The sequence below is a fragment of the Eptatretus burgeri genome, chromosome 2 (assembly GCF_056783735.1).
Source record: "Eptatretus burgeri isolate ZD-2024b chromosome 2, Ebu_testis_v1, whole genome shotgun sequence".
Lineage (NCBI taxonomy): Eukaryota > Metazoa > Chordata > Myxini > Myxiniformes > Myxinidae > Eptatretus > Eptatretus burgeri.
In genome coordinates this window covers 44,647,258-44,662,264 of record NC_140962.1, presented here as the reverse complement: position 1 = coordinate 44,662,264, position 15,007 = coordinate 44,647,258, and the positions used below count along the sequence as shown (strand labels likewise).

The window sequence follows — 15,007 nt, the reverse complement described above, 5'->3', positions numbered from 1 at the left end:
TGGGTCCAGCGAGGTCTCGCGATAATAAACCACTCCGTTATCCCAGAACGGAATGAACAGCTTAAGCGGTTCGTGTCCGAGCAGGCCTCGCTGAGGTACGGTCGCTCGGTAGGCTGCCCGCGCAAATACTTACTGCAGGTATATCGATTAATTTGGCGATTAACCCTGTCGCGCGCGGGTAGCACATTGACTCGGCCGTGGTGTGCGCATTGGAGCACACCCGTGACTGGTTTTCGGCGTTGTTCCGGAAAGTCGCAACTGAATTGTCTGTCCGGTGGGTGAGACGGCCGCCATTGGCTAAAGCGGCTGTTCGCACGCTGGGCGGGCGGAAGATTCGTAACACTGGTTTCGAGGAGTGAGATTCAAATTCATTGCCCTCCAAACTAAATTAACGGGAATCGGACCAAGGGTGTGTAGAGCGACCCCCCGTTCCCCCAAATACGAGCTTTAAATTTATTCCGAGAAGCGAGATGGCGTTTCAAGGCGAACGGGAGCAGGGGGTATTAGATTTAGAAATGTTAGACTCCATGGCCCAGGACGAAATGACCATGCAGAACATGCCCATTATGCAGGTTGAATTCCCCCCACAAACAAACCCAGAGTCCGAAATGGGCGCGGCAGCAGGGGCCGCGGTGTCCAACACCCCCCCACCCCTCCGTCACAATCCCTCCCCAGCCCCCAGCGAAACCGCAACCGATAATGACGGATCGGCCCTGCTAGAGCCATCGGTCATCGCACGGATGGTGGAAATGTTCAAACAAGCAATGAGTGGGGATATGCAACAAATGAACAACGATATGAAAAACGAAATGAAAGCAAACACAAACGAAATGAAAACAAATGCGTGCAGAATGAATAACAAAATTAATGCGAATATGACAACCGAAATGAAACAACTGCAGGGTGAAATGCGGCGCGTGGGGCGATGCCTGCAGGCGGGCATAATGGTGGCGCCACGTGTTGGAGCGAATGAGCTGGGAGGGAGTGCAACGGCTGTTGGCCCCGCAATGGAGGCGGGGGAGGTCACAATAATTTGTGAGACGTGTAGGACGAGACACGTGGAGGTCACTACGACGGAAAAATTAATGGTGACAGAGACACGGATAACAAGGGAAGAGACGGAGGTAACGGAGTTGCCAGAGACACGAGGGGAGACGCAGGAATTAATGGAATTAACAGAGACGCGGGAGATGGAAACGGTAGAGGAGAGACTACACGATAAAGACGGGGTAAAGATGAACACACACACATGGAAGTATTTGAGGATAATGGTGGCGAGCTGGCAGAATGTGTCGTGACCCGGTACAAGGAGCCGGATGGCCTCCTCCAGGAACAAGGGGAGACGCTATGCTCCCTTGAAGCTGATCTCGACCAGGTGGGTCCGGTCGAGCTTTGCGAGGTAGAGGGGGCGAGTGCTGCTGACGGGTGCACGTGGAGTTTGGGGGATGTGAAGGCCCCGGAACCCCTTGTGGTGGCACAAATTCCCAGTGTGTGTGTTCACGAGTGTGGCGAAATGTGTGCCTCCCAGCACACCGTGTGTGGATGAAGCACCATGTGTGTGAAACCCCCTGTGTAAATGAAAAGGTGTGTGTGTGAGTGAAACCCCTTGTGCAAGTGAAAGGCCGTGTGTGAGTGGAACCACGTGTGCGAGTGAAAGGGCATGCGTGAGTGAACGGCCGTATGTAAGAGGGACCGTGTGTGTGAGGTCGCTGAATGTAAGAGAGATAATGATCGGTATGGGGAACACGCAACCGCATGTCCAAGTGTCATGTCGAGGTGTGTAAGCGTCGTGGCACGTGGGAGTTTGTGCACGAGAGTGCGACGACGACAGTGCCTGACGGTGGACAAAGGCCGAGTAGCGGCCGTAGATGTTTTGGGAACCGCACCGGGTTTGCACTGCAGCGCGCGCGGGGTCCGTGCTGTGCTACATATGAGGCCGCCACGTGCGCGTCTGCGCGAGTGACACCCGGTCCGTAAATGCACGTGGTGGATTAGCCAATCCCGTGGACGGACAGAAGGTAGGCTGGATGATGGATTTGGATCGGATGGGTTCTCCAGGTGAGCGTGTGTGAAGCTCCGACGAGTAGAGCACGTGTGTTCGCGTGGGGAACCCCACGAAACATGAGGCTTGCTTTGGGATGCGCAGAGTGACGTCGTGGCTGCATGGTCAGAATCCGGCAGGAGGGAAATCCCTGCCGGATGGTACCGTCCGAGGAGGGACGAGGTGCACGAAGCGCGAACAGCTGCCATGACGTCACGGAGAAAGAGCGCAGGTTGCGAGTCACGGGGAAAGAGCGCGGTCGATCGAGCCTAGTCGACAACGCCTCAGAGGAACGAACGGGCCTTTGCTCTTTTCGAGTTGATGCTCTCTTAAGAGCCCGCCCGTTCCTCAGAGTTGTTTGGAATGTCCCGGGGCCCGATCACCTCGGACCGTTATGCCGCTGGTTGGCGACTCCCTCTCCAGCCTCTCTCCAGCGACCCACTGTTCGGCACGGCACGGCAGGCTGCGCTCCGAGCTCCAGTCTCCTCCGCTCTCTCCAGCTCCTCACCGACTGCAGACTCCAGATTGACCCAGCTCCCAACGCGACTCCACACAACTGCTCGCTTGGCGTCTCTGCGCGCCCTTATATTGGATCCGTGAGGCGAGGTTTGATCTCCGATCTCTCACCTCTGACCCCCACTGGCTCCGCCCCTTTTTATCTTTTGATCCGAATTGTCGCAAAGCTTGGAGAGAGCGGACGTGGGCGAAATCATCGACCTTCGCCCCAACATAGGAGTCCCCGCGTCTGGTGGCAGAGATGTTATTCATTGAGGACGCTATTGCCAGTAACAAGATGGTGGCATTCGTGAAGATGAAAGTGAGGCGATGTTTGTTGTGGCATAGGTGGTGAGGGGATGTCGTGGTGGTCGTTGTGGAGCTGGTTGATGAGAGCAATGTTTTCGTTGTGGAGAGGTTTGATGAGAGGTTGTTGAGAAGATGGCGAGGAGATGTCATTGTTGGCGTTGTGGAGATGTGGTTGGTGGTGGTTGTTGTGAAGGTGGTTGTGGAGAAGGTGGCTGTGGTTGTTGAGATGCGGTTGGTCCAAAATAACGATAGCAAAAGAATAACAGCTAACTGAAGATTCATAGCCCTGCACACGAATAATTGCCCGTTAAACATCGGTGGGGAAATCGAATCTGAACACACACTTATCGACATAACTGATCTCTGGGATACCTTTATGGTGTCCTGTGAATTTCCACAACCGTAACATATATATATATATATATATATATATATATATATATATATATATATATATATATATATATATATATATATATGTATGTATATATGTATGTATATGTATATGTATGTATATATGTATATATATATATGTATGTATATATGTTTGTATATGTGTATGTATATATATATATATATATATATATATATATATATATATATATATATATATATATATATATATATATGTATGTATATATGTTTGTATATGTATACGTATATATATATATATATATATATATATATATATATATGCATATATATATGCATATGTATGTATGTATGTATGTATGTATGTATGTATGTATGTATGTATGTATGTATGTATGTATGTATATATATATATATATATATATATATATATATATATATATATATATATATATATATATATATATATATATATATATATATATATATATATATATATATATATATATATATATACATATACATATCTCCTGGTGTTGGCGCAGTGGTTAGGGCAGCGGCTTGGGATCCAAAAGGTCCTGAGTTCAAGCCCCGTTGGGCCACTGAATTAATACAATAGGGGGTTGACTCAGCCTGTCATCCTTCCGAGGTCGGCGAAGTGAGTACCAGTGTACTGTGCCGTTGTATACCCCGGTTAAAATAGGTGTACCATATCCCTGTGTCGTAAGAGGCAACCAGGGTTGCGTCAGGAAGGGCATCCGGCGTAAAACATGTGCCAAATCACAATGCGGATCATACGGATGATCCGCTGTGGCGACCCCTAACGGGAGCAGCCGAAAGAAGAAGAAGATATATATATATATATATATATATATATATATATATATGTGTATAATATATATAAATATATATATATATATATATATATATATATATATATATATATATATATATATATATATATATATCCGGCTACTCGAAGGCTTGGGTTGGAGGATCGCTTGAGGACGGGGGCTCTGCGTTGGGCCGCGCTATGAGAGGGTGTAGGGCAGCCGGGAATCATGGCGAAACCCAATTCTTATCCCTGTGTCGTAAGAGGCGACTAGGGTTGCGTCAGGAAGGGCATCCGGCGTAAAACCTATGCCAAATCAGTATGCGGATCATAACAGATGATCCGCTGTGGCGACCCCTAACGGGAGCAGCCGAAAGATGAACAACAACATATATATATATATATATATATATATATATATATATATATATATATATATATATATATATATATATATAAATATACAGTACCAGTCAAAAGTTTGGACACACCCACTCATTCAAGGATTTTTCTTTATTTTTACTATTTTCTACATTGTGGAATAATAATGCAGACGTCAAAACTATGAAATAACACACACGGATTTCTGTCGTAACCAAACAAAGTGTTCAATAAATCAAAGTATATTTTATATTATTCAAAGTTGCCACCCTTGGCCTTGATGACAGCTTTGCACACTCTTGGCATTCTCTCAACCAGCTTCACAAGGTAGTCACCTGGAATGCTTTTATATCTTGCAATAAATCTCTTCTTCTTTCGGCTGCTCCCGTTAGGGGTCGCCACAGCGGATCATCCGTATGATCCGCATAGTGATTTGGCACATGTTTTACGCCGGATGCCCTTCCTGACGCAACCCTGGTCGCCTCTTATGACACAGGGATATGGTACACCTATTTTAACCGGGGTATACACCGGCCCAGTATACTGGTACTCATTTCGCCGACCTCGGAAGGATGACAGGCTGAGTCAACCCCCTGGTGTATTAATTCAGTGGCCCAACGGGGCTTGAACTCAGGACCTTTTGGATCCCAAGCCACTGCCCAAACCACTGCCCAAACCACTGCGCCAACACCAGGCTTTATATCTTGCAATACATATGTACAGATATATATATTTTACCATTGTAAAATATACAAAAATATTGTTGAACAATAGCGCTTTTTATGTTCAGTCCCCCCATTTTCGGTAAGCATAAGAATTGGAACAAATTAACTGAAAGTAAATTAAAGTGACATAATAGTATTTTGTTGCATTTCCTTTGCATGCCATAACTGCATCGAGCCTGTGACCCATCAACATCACCACAGTCTTGGTGTCTTCCTTTGAGATGCTTTACCAAGCCTTAACTGCAGCCATTTTCAGTTGTTTGTTTGTTTTGGGGGGTGATGACTTTAGTGTCTTCTTCACCAAGTGAAATGCATGTTCCATTGGCTTTAAATCAGGAGACTGATTTGGCTAGTCTAAAACCTTCCACTTTTTCCCCTGATGAACTCCTTGGTTGTGTTGGCAAGGTGTTACGGGTCATTGTCTTACTGCATGCATGGTGAAGTGCCGCCCAATGAGTTTGGAGACATATTCTTGTACATAGGCAGATAAAATATTTCTGTACACTTCCATCATTAGTAACATCATCAATAAAGATGAGTGAGCCAGTTCAAGAGGCAGCCACGTAAGCCTAAGCCACGACACTACCTCCACCATGCTTCCTTGCAGATTTGCTCAAGCTCTGTCAAGTTGGTTGAGGAGCGTCAGTGAATGGCAATCTTCAAGTCTTTCCACGGATTCCCAATGGGATTCAAGTCTGGGCTTTGGCTGGCCACTCAAGGATTTTCATGTTCTTGTTCTGAAGCCATTCCATTGTTGCTTTGGTTGTTTTCTTGGGATCATTGTCCTGTTGGAATGTAAATCTTTGCCACAGGCTGAGGTATTTTGCACTCTGAAGCAGGTTTTCCTCAAGGATTTGCCTGTATTTGTCTCCATTCGTTGTTCCCTCTATCCCTACAAGTCTCCGAGTCTCTGCTGCTGAAAAGCATCCCCATAGCATGATGCTGTCACCACCATGCTTCACGGTAGGGATGGTGTTAGATGGGTGATGAGCTGTGTTCAGTTTCCGCCAGACATAGCGCTTTGCATTCAGGCGAAAGAGTTAAATTTTCATCTCATCAGACAACAAAATCTTTTGCCTCATGCTCTTAGTCTTTCACGCGCATTTTTGCAAACTAAAAATCTCTCAAATTCTAATTAAAATCTCTCTGTGCAAAGGCTGAATCATGTTCCAAGATGGGAAGAGAAGCAGCTGTGTCAACAGTGATAAGGCAAGAGTCAAACTCTCCCAGGTGGTAATGGACAGTTAAAAAAATCGTGCCCCTTTCTCATCTTCCATTCCTCTCCTACAGTAATTCTCTTCAGACTACTGCAGTTGGCCCCATTACCAACTATAGTATATGAGAGTATGACTCTCATATACTATAGTTCTAACTGAAGCATTTTTGCCTGGGCTACCGCAGGTAAGAGCCAACAATTTTATGTTAAAATAGAGATAATGTCTAAACAGGTAGCAATGATGTGTAAGATGAGACAAGATGATTTCCAGAAAAATCTTTGCTGGGGGCAGGATCAGAGAACACCACAGCCAGATAAACTATGGTATAAAAGCAGAGAAATAATTAATTACAGCCTCAAGCTCCAATATTGTGCGGCCACAAGTCATTCTGTGCATCCAGATTTCACTTTTGATTGACTGTCTGCAAGCTACATGGGAGGCTGCTGTCAGGTTTAAAACATGCAGCGTGCCCGTCTCCGTGTCTGTGTCTGTGTCTGTGTCTGTGTCTGTGTCTGTGTCTGTGTCTGTGTCTGTGTCTGTGTCTGTGTCTGTGTCTGTGTCTGTGTCTGTGTCTGTGTCTGTGTCTGTGTCTGTGTCTGTGTCTCTCTATCTCTCTCTCTCTCTCTCTCTCTCTCTCTCTCTCTCTCTCTCTCTCTCTCTCTCTCTCTCTCTCTCTCTCTCTCTCTCTCTCTCTCTCTCTCTCTCTCTCTCTCTCTCTCTCTCTCTCTCTCTCGTCTTCAGGATGACTTGTGACAGCGGGTCTTTGTCACATCGCTCTCTGACCAAGTATTGCAGGTCCAGTTGAGAGCACTCCAGAAGACCACATGGATGCCCAAGGAAAGTGCCAGTAAACTCTGTTATGAGGGACACTATGAGGGACAAACTCTGCTGTCTATGCCCTTTGTCTTTTCTCCAATGTGTGTTCAAAGGTGAAAGCTCAGACGAATAATATCCCTCTTGTCTTCCTCTCTCGTGAGCCGAATATTCTGAGTCATCTGATTAGAATGGGTCAAACTGATAGGGCTTTATGTCATTTCTGGATGAAACATCAAAATTGTCACGTCCTATTTTCTTGTTCATTTTCACACTTTTCATCAATTTCATAAAAACTGACACCAAATCAATTTTCAATGGTCAAGTTATTCTCAAAAGCTGAGCTAGTCAAATCTGATGACACACCTTATTACAGGTGACAGAAATTCATCTGAGAATTTTTGAACCCCAAGTTATAACCACTTCATATTTGTGTTTGAAGATAGAGTCTCCAAAATAATTTACGTTCATGTTTAAATCAACAGATTTAGTACAAATTTCATTCTTCTTCTTCTTGCATATCACAGCTTGGCTGCCAGGTAGCTATCATTTTTATGGTACGTGACTATGCCGCTGATGCTGTGCCGCTATGCCAGTACATTGGTACTAATTTTGCCAACCTCAGAAGAATGACAGGCTGAGTCAACCCCACGTGGTGTTAATTCAACAGCCAACGGGACTCAAACTCATGACCCGAAGATCCCAAGCCAGCCACATCAGCCACTAAGCCAACACCAGGCTCACAACTTCCATTTAATTACCTCCACCACCAAAAGTGAAGGAGGTTATGTTTTCACCCCTTTCTGTCTGTTTGTTTGTGTGCAGGATATCTCAAAAAGTTGTGGACGGATCCAGATGAAATTTTGTGGACAGGATGGGCGTGTGACAAGGATGAACTGATTACATTTTGGTGAAGATCTGGATCCGGATCGGGCTCATATAATTTTTAAAGTGATTCTTTACCATTGAGAGACAGGGCCAAAAATAGTATAGCACTGTATCGCATATTTCAAAAAGGTATGGTGCCTGTTATGTTCTTGTCGATCAAGCATTATGTGGCGGTGGTATGCGCTCTACCGAGTGCCCTTCGAGTTGAGTAGGAATTACCTTCAATGATGATGATTGTTAATTAGAATCTTGATTTATAATAATGATACAAATTTAATGATTTTATGATTACATGCAAATCCTCAGTTTGCTGGCAACATTTTTTATGGATAAGTGAAAACTCTGCACAACCAATTCTCATGGCATTTGAGGCTGAATGGGTGCCATTAAAGTGGTTGTTCAACAAAAGCTTTGTTTATCACAAGAGTGCTGCAATGTTGAATTACCACAGAAGCCCATTTTTTATGAATAAACCATGTTGAGCTGCACTGACCTCTTAACTACTTTGTAGACTCTTTTCCTTAAATTCATAATTTGCATTTTCAGTTGGATCTAGTTCTACAAGTGATTCGGGGTAAGCATTTGATTTTTTTGCTATGCTGTGACCTTTGAAATGCAACAATGCATTGCTTTTCTTTTAATATAATTGTCTTATTTATTGAAATTGGTGATTTAGTTTTATATTCTTAAACATTCTTTAGTTTGATAAGATGCAGTCATATTTTTAAACAATGGCAAACTGAGGGTTGTAACAGTTGAATGAAGCTATTAAAATGATTCTAACGTGAGGAAGCGACATTGTCTCTGGGGTACTGTACTCATAATATAGCATTTTCAAAGAAATCAAACTTGTTCGGAAATCGGCAGTCATTAGCTTAGCTGTTGCATGCCATTTACACATGCACTGACTGGGAGACTCTGCCGTGGGATTGCAAGGTAACTGCAGAATGCTTCATTTACGAAGGAGGAGGGCACAGAAGAAACAGAACTATAATTCTCTCCCGATCCTCCCAAAAGAACCAACAGAATTAAGTCACCCAAAAAAATAACATTACAGAAGTTAAAAACGGAATCCCCAAAAACATGATAGAATCCCCAAAAATGTAATGTCATGATGGGATCCTGCCAAAAACAACCAAACAAGGTAGGAATGACACCACGATACGACACAACAATCCTTTTACAGATTGCCATCATGACATCTTTTGACATTTTTGTTCGACGTGATGTGTGGCAATAGTATGAATACTGTATGTCTATGTCAGAGGGAGTTGTAGATTTGCAGTGTGTGTTGGTGTCATTGTGTATTAGATTTGTTGGGGGATTGAGACGGAAAAATGTCAAAGGAAAGTTCCCAGAACTGACCCCAAATCAATCACACAATAAGAATATTATCGAGTAATTCAAGGCACCATTCAGTCATTGCCATTACAATTGTTTAATTGTGGTGGTAATCCGTAAAAGGACTGTAGTGTCATATTGTGGTGTCATTCCTTCCTTATTTACTAGTAATCAATTGTCTTTAACTGCAATATTAATTATTAATGTTAAGGAAATTTAGCCTTTGTCAGATTGTCCATCCAGGCCAAGACTTGACCCACATCTGACCTGCTGCTCATGTAGAACAGCTTGTCCCTGCAATGGTGCAGACAGCGGTGCAAGTGACACCAGTGGCCGGGTGCTTGCCATGCGAAGCCAGGCCCCAAGGCTGGTGCCAAGGTCAAGACAAGTCAAAGAGGCACCATGCAAGGCATAAACCACAACTGGGTTGCATGTGGCAACCCATATAGTTCCTGCCAAAGGAATTATGGTAAAGATGGTGAAAAGGACGATGAGGATATCGTCAAACATAAACAGCTGTAAAAATGATGACGAATAATAATATTACACCTGAAAATATAAATTGATGCAAAGGCGTCAATGCATATGCTTCCACCTATGTTATATGTCAATCAAATGTTATGTTTGATCTTGAGTTCTGATCTGCAAAAATAATTTCAAAGGGTACGTGACATTTGACCTGTTGAACCCATATTTGAATCAGTTCATCATTGCATCATAGTACATACTTTTACAAAGTTTAGTCAAATCCCTTCAGCAGTTCACAAATTATCACGTAACTAAAATATGCTATACATGTAACGACAAACGCAGAGGTGGACAGACAACCTGAAAATATGCCTCAGAAAACAAAATGCCTCCGAAGACAAAATGCCTCCGAAGACAAAATTCCTCCGAAGACAAAATACTCCCAAACAAATAATTCCTCCAAAAACACAATGCCTCCGAAAACATATCGTCTCCGAAAACATAAAGCCTCCAAAAACACAATGTCTCCGAAAAAACATAATCCCTCCAAAAACATAATTCCCCCAAAAACACAATGGCTCCATAAAGATAATAACTCCAAAAACATGTCTCCAAAAAAAAACATAATGCCTCCAAAAAGCCAAAAATTCCTTCAAAATCATAATGCCTACACAAACAATGCCTTCAAAAACATAATGCCTCCAAAAACACAATGCCTCCGAAAACATTATGCCTCCAAAAACATAATTCCTCTGAAAACAATGCCCACAAAAACACAATACCTCCAAAAAGCCAAAATTCCTTCAAAATCATAATGCCTTCACAAAGAATGCCTTCAAAAACATTAGGCCTCCAAAAACACAATGCCTCCGAAAACATTATGCCTCCAAAAACATTATGCCTCCAAAAACATTATGCCTCCAAAAACATAATGCCTCCGAAAACAATTCCCACAAAAACATTATGCCTCCGAAAACAAAATGCCTCCAAAACATAATGCCTCCGAAAACATAATGCCTCCTCAACCAATGCCAACAAAAACATTATGCCTCCAAAAACATAATGCCTCCAAAAACAATTCCCACAAAAACATAAAGCCTCCGAAAACATAATGCCTCCAAAAACATAATGCCTCCGAAAACAATGCCCCTGAAAACATGATGCCTCCGAAAACAAAATGCCTCCAAAAACAAAATGCCTCCAAAAACATTTATAATTCCTCCGAAAACATAATGCCGACAAAAACATAATGCCTCCGAAAAGATAATGCCTCCGAAAACATAATGCCGACAAAAACACAATGTCTACTCAAACAATGCCAACAAAAACATAATGCCTCCAAAAACATAATGCCTCCAAAAACATAATGCCTCAGAAAACATAATGCCTCAGAAAACATAATGCCTCCGAAAAACAATGCCTCCGAAAACACAATGCCTCCAAAAACATAATGCCTCCTTAAACATAATTCCTCCAAAAACATAAAGCCTCCAAAAAGAAACAATGCCGACAAAAACATAATGCCTCAAAAAACATAATTCCTCGAAAAACAATAACTCAAAAAACATAATGCCTCCAAAAACATAATGCCTCCAAAAACACAATGCCGCTAAAAACATAATGCCTCCTCAAACAATGCCTCCTCAAACATAATGCCTCCAAAAACATAATTCCTCCTAAAACATAATGCCTCCTCAAACATAATGCCTCCAAAAACATAATTCCTCCTAAAACATAATTCCTCCTCAAACATAATTCCTCCTCAAACATAATGCCTCCAAAAACATAATTCCTCCAAAAACATAATGCCCCCTAAAACATAATTCCTCCTCAAACATAATGCCTCCAAAAACATAATGCCTCCAAAAACATAATTCCTCCTAAAACATAATGCCTCCGAAAACATAAGGCCTCCTTAAACATAATGCTTCCAAAAATATAATGCCTTTGAAAACATAATTCCTCCGAAAACATAATGCCTCCGAAAACATAATGCCTCCGAAAACATAATGCCTCCGAAAACATAATGCCTCGGAAAAACATAATGCCTCCTAAAACATAATGCCTCCAAAAACATAATGCCTTCAAAAACATAATGCCAACAAAAACATAATGCCTCTGAAAACATAATGCCTCCAAAAATCCAATGCCACCAAAAACACAATGCCTCCGAAAACATAATGCCTCCAAAAACAATGCCTCCGAAAACATAATGCGTCCGAAAACATAATGCGTCCGAAAACATAATGCCTCCAAAAACATAATGCCTCCAAAAACATAATGCTTCCAAAAATATAATGCCTTTGAAAACATAATTCCTCCAAAAACATAATGCCTCCAAAAACATAATGCCTCCAAAAACATAATGCCTCCGAAAACATAATGCGTCCGAAAACATAATGCCTCCGAAAACATAATGCCTCCTTAAACATAATGCCTCCAAAAACATAATGCCTCCAAAAACATAATGCCTCCAAAAACATAATGCCTCCTAAAACATGCCTCCGAAAACATAATGCCTCCAAAAACATAATGCCGACAAAAACATAATGCGTCCGAAAACATAATGCCTCCATAAACACAATGCCACCGAAAACATAATTCCTCCGAAAACATAATGCCTCCAAAAACATAATGCCTCCGAAAACATAATGCCTCCGAAAACATAATGCCTCCGAAAACATAATGCCTCCAAAAACATAATGCCTCCAAAAACATAATGCCTCAAAAAACATAACGCCTCAAAAAACATAACAAATCCGAAAACATAATGCCTCCGAAAACTTAATGCCTCTGAAAAGCAATGCCTCTGAAAAACAATGCCTCCGAAAACATAATTCCCCGAAAAACAATGCTTCAAAAACATAATGCCTCCAAAAACATTATGCCTCTGAAAACATAATGCCTCTGAAAACATAATGCCTCCAAAAACATAATTCCTCCAAAAACATAATGCCTCCAAAAACAATTCCTCCAAAAACATAATGCCGACAAAAACACAATGCCTCCGAAAACATAATTCCTCCAAAAACATAATGCCTCCAAAAACATAATGCCGACAAAAACATAATGCCTCCTAAAACAATGGCTACAAAAACATAATGCCTCAAAAAACACAATGCCTCAAAAAACACAATGCCTCAAAAAACACAATGCCTCAAAAAACACAATGCCTCCGAAAACATAATGCCTCGAAAAAAAAACATAATGCTTCCAAAAAATACAATGCCTCCAAAAACACAATTACCCCAAAACAACTAAAGCCTCCAAAAACAATGCCAACAAAAACATATTGCCTCAAAAAAACACAATGCCTACAAAAACATAATACCTCCAAAAAGTTCTTCATGATAAAGTGTTTTCTTTTTTCCCCACTTTCTTCACTCATATTATTGAATGCCTGTTCATCATAGCTACAAATATCTCGGTACATTGCAATGATTATAAACTCCTGGAGATGCCAGCATTCATGCCTTTACTTCATTTTCACATACCAGTGCGTGCCCGTACGTGCGTGGCTGTACGCGCGTGGCCGTACATGCGTGGCCGTACGTGCAAAAAAACAAACAAAAAACTTTCAAACAAACATATAGGCCGTTACTTCGCTCTCATAAACGACTGGATTGGGGCATTATGTTTATCTATAAATGCGCAAAAGAAATCGAGAAATTATTAGCATACAGTAAGTCTTCACTATCTGGAAGTCCGTACGTTGTAACCCGTAATGTGGAACGCGCTCTGACTTGGCCAAAACTTGGGAACCACTTGTCCGATGAATTTCAAACCTTTTGAAAGGCAAACAAACAGAGATTTCTGGAATTATAGATAGAAGATAGATACTGTGGGTGCAAAACGCCAAGCAACGTGTCCTGTCATTAGTAACTAAGGCACCCTTTCCCCATCGGCCACGCCTACGCAGCAACGTGTCCTGTCATTGGTTTGGTAAATAAATGGCCATAACTTGGAAACCACTTGTCCGATTAATATCAAACCTTTAAAAGGCACTTACTCAGGTCCCCAGCAATATACCTGGCAAGTTTCAATTAGATCGGACCAGTGGTTGTCGAGAAACAGCAGTCACAGACACACATACAGACACACAGAGATTGCTGGAATTATAGACAGACTAGTGCATGCCCGGAGATGCGTGGCCGTACGTGCAAACCCTCCCCCCCGCCCCCCCTGTAAAAAAACTCAAACCGCGTGCCAGAAACAACAACCACACAAGCCGTTCCTTCGCTTTCACGTGCCCGTATGTGCGTGGCTGTACGTGCAAAAAAAAAAGAAAAATAAATAAATATATATATATATATATATATATATATATATATATATATATATATATATATATATATATATATATATATATATACACACACATATATACTTTAAAACTGCTTGCCAGAAACAACCACACAAGCCGTTCCTTCGCTCTCGCGTGGCCGTACGTGTGTGTCCGTACGTGCATGGCCGTACGTGCATGGCCGTACATACAAAAAAATTAAAAAAAAAACTTTCAAACCGTGTGCCAGAAACAACAACCACACAGGCCGTTCCTTCGCTCTCATAAACGACGACTGGATTGGGGCATTGTGTTTATCTATAAATGCGGATAAGAAATCAAGAAATTATTAGAATACAGTAAGTCATCACTATCCAAAAGTAGTGCGTGCCCGTACGGAATGTTCACATCATTCCACGAATTATCGCTTGCATTGAAGTAACAACTGCTGTGATACTTACACACAGAGTTAAATAAAATCAAGTTTACCTCCCTGTCTGCTTGCCATGACATTCGCTGCCATTTACCATTGGCACTACTCCTCCACGGTAACTAAGGCACCGATCGATCCCCATCTTAACCAGCACGGCACGTGACGTTATCGTCGCCGGCTGTGCACTGGCCTACGCAGTCACGCCCACGCAGCAACGTGTCCTCTGATTGGTAACTAAATGGCGCATCGGCCACGCCAACGCAGCACATGTCCTGTCATTGGTTGCTAAATAAAAGGCCATAACTTGGGAATCACTCGTCCGATTAATATCAAACCTTGAAAAGGCACATCCTCAGGTCTCCAGCAATATACCTGGCAAGTTTCAATTAGATCGGAGCAGTGGTTGTTGA

General features: G+C 42.3%; 1 protein-coding gene across 4 annotated transcripts in view; it reads right to left on the bottom strand.

Annotated features, from left to right (window-relative positions):
- VWA8 (von Willebrand factor A domain containing 8) overlaps positions 1 to 15,007 on the bottom strand; it is a 321,146-nt gene that overhangs the window by 78,080 nt on the left and 228,059 nt on the right. For all 4 annotated transcript variants that reach the window (XM_085869177.1, XM_085869176.1, XM_085869179.1 and 1 more), the window contains one exon: positions 9,682 to 9,866. In XM_085869177.1, the coding sequence (XP_085725303.1) occupies positions 9,682 to 9,866 (185 nt within the window). The remainder of the gene's footprint in view (positions 1 to 9,681; positions 9,867 to 15,007) is intronic.